Raw genomic sequence first — 8,534 nt, 5'->3', positions numbered from 1 at the left:
TGAACAGGTGTGTTTATTTGTGTCTGAATTGCATTAAGCACCAAGAACAGGAATGTTTACTTGTGTTTGGACGGTGTTAAGCAGCGAGGACGGGCCTGATTATTTCTGTGGATGCTGTTCATTACCACGGACAGGCCTGTGCACCCGTGAGCAGCTTGCGTTCAGCTCAAACGACTGATATGTTAGCTTGTGTTTTGCGGGTGTTCAGCACTAAGGACAGATATGATTATTTGTGCTCATGGTGTTTATCGCCAAGGACAGATCTGTTCACCGGAGTGCAGAGGGTGTTCGGCACAAGGACAGACATAAGTATTTGTGTTGATGGTGTTTATCGCTAATGACAAGCCTGTTCAACTGAGTGTAGATGGTGTTCAGAACCAAGGACAGATATAACTATTTGTGTTGACAGTGTTTAGCGCCAAGGGCAGGCCTGTTCACCTGCGTGCAGATTGTGTTTAGCACAATGACAAACATTACTATTTGTGTTGATGGTGTTCATCGCCAAGAACAGGCCTGTTCACCTGCGTGCAGATTGTGTTCAGCACAATGACAAACATTACTATTTGTGTTGATGTTTGAAACTCGAGTTCCTTAATAAAAAAATGATAATATGTTGAATGGAAAAGAACATTAAAAGCAAGAAGGTTTAATTCCACTTTATTGTAGCGACTAAATGATATTACTTACTTTACTTTAACCCACTTGAACCAAACTTGAAAGCTGTACATAATGATTTTGAAAGTTAGAGGAAAATGATGAACTGTCGATAGGATATGTGGATTGCATGGCAGTATGACTACTTTACACGAAATTGCTTGAATACTATTTTTAGGTAGAAGAACTAGACAAAACATTAGGGCTGTAGTCATGTTATGGTTTCTAATTACTGTATAATAGTGTTCATTGATAAGGAAGAGCAAAACAGTTACTGTATTCTGTATGACAATGATTATCAATGAATAAAAGAATGTACGATTCACAAATGCCATCTGTACATAGTCTTTTGTTAGTCCTTCAAACATAAGCAATCCAACTGAGTACAAATGGAACTTCTTATTAACCCTGTACATTCTGACTCCATTGGAAACTTGACGCCGAAAATCATCTTTACTTTTGTTTACACTGATCGGTCCTAAAAGCGAAACAGATGGTGGATTGGAAAGTCGTAATGTTTATTGGGTGAGTTGGTTGCAAGACAGAAGCCTAGACATTTTCCTATGCTTTATTGAAAAGATTGGTGTGGCGTTGGCGTGGCGTTGGCGTGGCGTTGGCGTGGCGTTGGCGTGGCGTTGGCGTGGCGACAGTGACTGAAATTTGGTGGACACTGATACATCACCTTGCAGTTTATAGTTATGCCCCAAAATATTTGTAATGCCGCTTTCCTTTAAGTGACACCAAAACTAATATGCTTGCAAGCACAGGATCCAGAACACATACTGCAAGAGTATTGCCTTAAAAATCATGGTTGATTGAAGTACCTCGTCTCATTCATAACGGACGTACGTGGGTTCACATATATTCAAGTCCGAATGAGGACCGTGTGGACGTCTTAGCTTCCACCAGGCTCCACAGGTTGCTGGAAAAATAATAGAAATTGGACAAATATAAACAAGATAACATGCCAGACGAGTTAGCTTGGTCGCAAACCATACCAAACCAGCTAACTCCTTTGGCATGTTACGTATATATATTTGTCCAAACTCTACTATTTTTACAGTGACCTGTGGAGCCTGGTAGGGGCCAAGAACTCCATAAGGATCTCATATGGACTAGCATATATAGGCACGTGTGAACCCCCCTTTAACGCGGGCACATCGCGTGCCTCCCGCCGTCCACGGGAACCTGGGCGCCGGTAATGAACGAGGCGTCGGACGAGGCCAGGAACGCGATCGTCTTCGCGACTTCTTCGACCTCCCCTACTCTCCCCAGGGCGTGGAGAGACTTTTCACGCTCATGCCACTAATAAATAGAAAAAAAGAACAAGATGTCTGTGTACATGTTAGACCAAACTTTAGGGTTCGCTTTAATAGTTAGACATCAAGGTAATAAGATACATCAGATAACGGTGACTTAAGCTTAGGTCCCAATTTCAACGGTGCCCATCGAGGATGTAACCCCGGTCGGACTGCCGGATACCGGGGGTACCCTCGGTGCTCCCTATGGGTATAGCCCCAGTCGAACTGCCGGATACCGGGAGTACCCTCGGTGCTCCCTATGGGTATAGCCCCGGTCGGACTGCCGGATACCGGGAGTACCCTCGGTGCTCCCTATGGGTATAGCCCCGGTCGGACTGCCGGATACCGGGAGTACCCTCGGTGCTCCCTATGGGTATAGCCCCAGTCGAACTGCCGGATACCGGGAGTACCCTCGGTGCTCCCTATGGGTATAGCCCCGGTCGGACGGTCGGACTGCCGGATACCGGGGGTACCCTCGGTGTTCCCCATGGGTATGTCACGGCGTGTATTTGTTACCGGGTTCCGGGTTGATTTTAAGTGCGAAATGAATTCAACCTGGTGTCCGACCGGTCAAAAAAATACCCCGGCCACGTAGAGGTCACGTCCGAAGATGAAAAAAGTCCGTGAATTGCCCGGCAGGGACCCTTTTTCCAATTGGGACCTAAGCCTTGAGCACGTTTCAGATAGAATCCACTATCTTTCTTCAGTGACTGTACAAGATCTGTAGTTTAATAGGTATTTCTTTGAGGCAAAAGCAAATTTCAGAGACAAACGGAAACGGAAGGAAGACAAAGCCAAGACAAGGATTGCTTTCGAAAAATGAAAAGAAATAAAAGGAGACTTAAGGAAAATGATTAACATCTCTTACTCGGGTGACTTGCTCTTCGTCGAGTCCTGCATGTTTTAGTATCTCCGTTGGAACACAACCAGGGCTGTGGGAAGAGGACATCATTCAGTTCCAAGAAGCTAGCGCCTTCCTTCTATTGATATGTTATAATGATCGTAAATCTCACAAAGAGTAAAAGGAAATTAATTACTGAAACATTAAACTCACTTGACAGAGTTGACCCTGATTTGCTTGGAGGCCAGCTCTGAAACATGAAACGTAGCTTGGTATGATAAACATAAGAGGTTTACTCGTTTATTTCTAATACAGTTGAAGCTGTTTGATTGCACAACCCATTTGCCAGTGTAATTTGCGCAATTAATGGATGGTACAACACCTTGACCGCACCACCACGGAATTTTGGGATTCAGCGCAATTCCCAGAAGGGCAATGACCCTAATTGACGCATCCGCAGAAGGCCCAATTTCAGTCACAGTATTTTAGCCTATTTTTGACTTGAAGCAAGAAAAATGTAAGAAACATTTCTTACTGGTGAGACAGTGTAGGGTGTAGACGTTTAGATAAGGCAAATAAAACAATAATTTGAAGTGGTCAGTCCCTAATTGACGTCATGAGAAGCCAAGATGGCGGCATATTTGAGGGCTGCGGGGACTTTTGCTGGTCGGAATTTTTAAAAATCAGACTTTTGGACACTTGAGATATTGGGCTGCTGTGTGGGGTGAGTTCTTATGACCTGGAATGTTCACGGATGAGATTATGGCGCCCTGAACTTGACAATTTTTACATTATCGCCAATACAGATTGCCATTTGTGTTCACTGGCCAGAAGTGTGTGGTAATCCCTTCTGCAATCAACTGGCTTCTACTGTACAACATTGTGGAATACTATAGATCATGAAATGTTTGCATTGGTCCTAATTATGCGATTTTCGCGAATGTGCTTTGTACAAATGTTACCAAGGGCTCTATAAAGTCGTGAACTCATTTTACTGCGAAAACGTCCTTTGCACACCCACTGCTATATTTCAAAGTCCCCGAAAATACATACAAAAATATGCAGTGTTCCTGTTTTCTTCAGCTCTTTGTTATCATTATATTAGTTATTTTCAACCAAGCCTAGTTTACTATATGAGTGTTCCTAGTCTGAATGCATCTGAATTGTGGTAAATAACTAAGGAAAAAACAGTAATGCTCTGGACACAAAGCGTACATTTTTACTCACCAAGTGCCACACATCTTGTGAACTGGTCCAAAGCTGCCTTGCTCATAGAGTATACAAGACAATACGTGGTCTGCAAACAAAGCACGTGTAGAAAATAGTTTCATCAGGTTGGTAGAATATAGGATATAGGAGAATTCTTGTACACAACCAAAGTTAAACAGTGATGAATCGGGACGAGGGGGGATACAGACTTGAACACGTTTGGGACAGTGTTCTCGCCGCAAAAGCGCCACCTACATTGGCTACATATAGCGGCGAGAAGCAGACCTCCAGTCAGAAGCTCTGAGGAAGGTGTATGATAGACACCGTAACGTAAGCAAGTAAGTTTAACTTTGGTTGTGTACAAGAATTCTCCTATATCCAAAGCACGTGAAGATAGAGCTAGCATGACATTTACCTTTTAAGACTATTTAACAGCCTTATTTTCTGCGGTAAAATATGTAAACTATTACTACATGTAACTTGGATACACATCTAGGAAGTCAATGAAAATTGTTTTGGTACAGAAAGATCATTCTATTGCAGGATCAAATTTGGTATTATTACTTTAATTTGAGGCCTAGAGAGAAAGCAAGATATTCAAGACGAAATCTCAGCTTACCGAACGCAACCCGCAAATACTGGAAACATTCACAATGGCGCCTAGAAGTAACAAAAGACCAGTATCAAATGGATATTTTGGGTATTTTTACCTTCGCCAAGAAGGTTATATTTTTGGTTAAGGCCTCATGTTGTGTCCCTATATGTAGGTCAACAGCATATAACAAAGAAACTCGAGAAGCTTTTTATGGATATTTGAGTAGCGGTTGCGGAAAGGAAGGTTGTGTTCAAAAATGGTTGGCGTAGCCTTTTTCCGTCAGCACGGTATCGGGCCGAATGTGTACAGCATAACTGTACTTTTTTGTATACAGCATAACTCGAGAAACCTTGAGTGGATCATGATAATATTCAATAGGGTGTAGGTGTCAGGAAAACGAAGGTCAAGTTCGATAACAGGCCCCCTAGTGGCTACCTAAGGTAAAGCAGCAAAACTTCCAACACATATTGATTATGCAAATGACGGCCTCATTTGCATAATCGATGTGAAATATGAAGATGTTGATGGATCATCATGATTTGGGTATGAGGTAGCGTAAATAAAGACTTACATAGTGGGATACTTATTAAGAAATTTAGCCGCAAATTTACATTATTAATGAGGAAAGTTTACAAATTCACTGCATTCCATGATAGGACTTTCAAACTTGTCACATATGTAACTGAGACAGAGAGAAATGTCAATAGATACTTGACCAAAACCCCTATCATCATTTACTATTCGGCTAGGCCGGAGTCTGGTAGAGACTACATGATTTTGACAAAGCACTATGAAAGTTGCGCTGGAAAATATCACAACAGTGTACATAATTTCAATGTCACCTTTGCCAAAAAGTTTGTTTTGGTAGCGTTTATGGGGAACATACGTTCCTGCAGTCGTTTACTATTGGGGTCGATACTTTTTAGTAATACATGTATAAGTGTCAAAAGTCTTGAATAAAGGCATGATTATTTGGCGAAGGGATGTGTTCATGGAACTAACACAAACACAAGACGTTTTAAATACTATTTCATAAAGTTTTCATAGACAAATAACAAAAAAAAGACCGGGTGAAATATCCAACGAAAATTATGTCAATGTCAACAGAAATTCAAATCTTGTGTAACAGAAATTCTGAGTTTTGCAACCAGAGAAAATTATTAACATAAATTCAAATATGAAAATACGTTGAATTACACGCCACATTTGCCAGAATATTTTGTGCAATTATCCGGGTGGTGCAACAAAGCGAAGTTATCCAGCTGCACCGCACCACCGCAGATTAATGGAATTTCGTGCAATTGACAGAAGTGTGCGGTGATCTGTTGTGCAATTAACTGGCTTCTACTGTGCTTAAATAACAGAGACTAGATAAATACCCTGAGTCCTTGTGAGATGTGGCACGCACAGCTGAGTCAAGGCCACCACACTGCGCAAGTTGACGTTCATCACTTTGTCATATTCTGCCATGACTGTTGTCTCTAGATCGGCGAGATAGCCTATCCCAGCATTGTTCGCCTGTATTGATACGAATAGTGGATTTTCCTTGAAGTATAACAGTGCATAACATCAGCAAATACGTCATATTCATTGTGTCAACTTTGTGGTAATACTGCCTTATATTCATTATGAAAATTGTTTTACATTTTGTATTAAATTGTGTGCGCCCAAATATCTAACTGTTAATCACAGTTTCTCGGTTAAACTGTATAATGTGGCTGTCGTCATATATAGTGAACAATGTTGTGCCTTAACTTGTGAATACATGGTCAGACATTCGTGCATTGTATAGCAAAGATACTACATGAATTTAGTTAATCTGGTTTGGCCAATCGGGTATGGAATACACAATTCAAACCAAATCAGTTATATCTAAGGTCAATGTCGATGAAATAACCATAACCATAATCATATCAAATTACCAGCACATCGAGCCTGCCAAACTTCTCTACAGTTTGATTCACCAGGTTTTTCTGCACTGCTTCATCACAGATATCTCCTGTCACGAGCAGAATCTACAAATATCAAGAAAAAGGCCAGAGACTTGTTACCTTTTTAATCTTCTTCTTGATATTTTGGCAAACAAGTACATAATATTTAGCTTCACGACATAGTCTAACCTAACAAACAACTACTCTTTTCTAACTCCAACATATTAACATATCTATGATGAGCAGCCCCTCCAGGTGTGTCCTGCCACATGCTACATGATATAATTGAAAGCTTCAGGATATTCTCTTATTTACCAGTAGCCATGGTGACAGCCGTCTGGTCCAGGTAATTCAATTTATTTGGACAAGAGGAAGTATAGGAATATTGAATTAAACGAAACAGAGCAAACACAATATGTCTCTCTTCCATTCCGTGATCGGGAAGGTAAAAACATAATAAGTGAATACCAAAAGAAAATGATAAAAAAAAGAGTGTTGGCCTGCAATGCTACATCAGTAGCGACATGTTTAGGTAAATACACATATAAAAATAATTTGGAGGTGAAATCTCCGACATAGAACGACATAAAGTCAGAGAATGACAGAGGAAAACAAACACCTTGTCTCGCGGAGTCCCTGCCTCAACACAGGCGTCTGCCGTGGCCTGCAGGTTTTCCTGGATCCTCCCAGTCAGAGCCAGGTGCGCTCCTAGTCCAGCAAATTCCACAGCTGTTCCCTTCCCGATACTGGAACTGGCACCTTTAAAACAAACGCAAACGGAAACATTTCGCAAATCATTGCTAAAAATGCAACAACTATAGATTTCCACGACCCCATACCTTTGCCATATATTTTTACCCTTTTAGCACTGATGTCTTCTGCTGGTCTAAGTACTGGCCAAATCTCTCTTGGGGGCATTCCGACCAGGTTAAGTTGGCCAGTAGTCTTATCTTAAAAAGCAAACAGGACAAGCAAACAGGAAGACCAAATATCTTCATCCTTACAACAATGTATCTTTAAAGCCCCCCCCCCCCCGTTTACCTGTAATCATGGCTACCTTTCCTCTCAAATCAGGCATCTTGTGAGGGTAGCTATATGCCCCGTCTCTGCTGTGCTGACAAGTCCTTTTTCGACGGTTAAGTGCCAGCTTTTCCCGTTGAATTTTTTACTTGATGGCAGAACAACGTAAAACCAAAGAGATTAAATAACCTCCTTGGTAAAACCATTATACTAGGTAATAATATAATGATCTTTTAAAAATTCGCATTTGATATATTGTACGTTTTGATTATTTAGATGATAGGAAAGTAAAGAGACGGAATCCATGCAATGCAAAGCTGTATTAAAGGCAAAAGAAATTTTTGTTTACATTTAGTAGCCATGTAGTGCCTACACGACCCGGGAATACAAGGCACAAGGTTCAAGGTAGTTGCAAATGACCTGACGTTCTCACAGCAGTGCGCTGGTCTATTTTAGTATCTATGGGAATGTGAAACTGGCAACCCAAAGATCAGATATGTGAAGCGGACTACTAAGGCCAAGGCAAGTAGCTTTTATGGATGACATCAGCGCCCTCATTACTCTTCACCTTATTTTGAAAACAATTCTCCTCTGGGGAACATGACGCCGGTAAAGTACCATTCAGTGCAGAATAGGGAAAACATATGGCGTGGTAGCCTTGATGGTAGAAGTAACACTAGCGAGGTACACGTAGCCATGACTATCCTTGTAGAAGCGAAACTGGTTGTGGTAGCCGTTACACAGCTGACTTTGGGGTCTGCAGAGGATGCCATCCTTACTTGCTGTGGCCTTACCTTCTTAAAGCCTGGGTCATTACTTCCAACCCGGGGTCCGGCCGGGTAGCTTTCGGAAACGAAAAATGTGATCATACAAAAACACAAAAACGTAAACAATATTAATCATTGGCATAATTTGTGTATATTCCTTGGTCAACACTTTTACTTTTCGTTTCCGCAAACATCCCGTCCGGAGCTAGCCTGGAA

The 8,534-nt window shown here is 41.5% G+C and overlaps 1 protein-coding gene across 3 annotated transcripts in view; it reads right to left on the bottom strand.

The window, feature by feature from the left end:
* Positions 1-641: 641 nt before the first annotated feature.
* The window catches only part of LOC118405306 (3-oxoacyl-[acyl-carrier-protein] reductase FabG-like), a 9,364-nt gene continuing 1,471 nt past the window's right edge, over positions 642-8,534 (bottom strand). Inside the window, exons 1-9 of one of the 3 annotated variants that reach the window (XM_035804743.1) lie at positions 7,573-7,737; positions 7,151-7,290; positions 6,523-6,615; positions 5,980-6,118; positions 4,625-4,665; positions 4,024-4,093; positions 3,010-3,046; positions 2,824-2,887; positions 642-1,959 (exon numbers count right to left, since the gene is read on the bottom strand). In XM_035804743.1, coding sequence (XP_035660636.1) covers positions 1,801-1,959; positions 2,824-2,887; positions 3,010-3,046; positions 4,024-4,093; positions 4,625-4,665; positions 5,980-6,118; positions 6,523-6,615; positions 7,151-7,290; positions 7,573-7,609 — 780 coding nt within the window. In that variant the 5' untranslated portion in view covers positions 7,610-7,737 and the 3' untranslated portion in view covers positions 642-1,800. Of the gene's footprint in view, positions 1,960-2,823; positions 2,888-3,009; positions 3,047-4,023; positions 4,094-4,624; positions 4,666-5,979; positions 6,119-6,522; positions 6,616-7,150; positions 7,291-7,572; positions 7,738-8,534 lie in introns of those variants that run through there. The other 2 variants (XM_035804744.1, XM_035804745.1) reach the window with 2 other exon arrangements.

This window comes from Branchiostoma floridae, chromosome 18 (genome assembly GCF_000003815.2).
Source record: "Branchiostoma floridae strain S238N-H82 chromosome 18, Bfl_VNyyK, whole genome shotgun sequence".
NCBI lineage: Eukaryota > Metazoa > Chordata > Leptocardii > Amphioxiformes > Branchiostomatidae > Branchiostoma > Branchiostoma floridae.
Note: the sequence above shows the minus strand (reverse complement) of the source record. Positions and strands in the feature narration are given on the sequence as shown.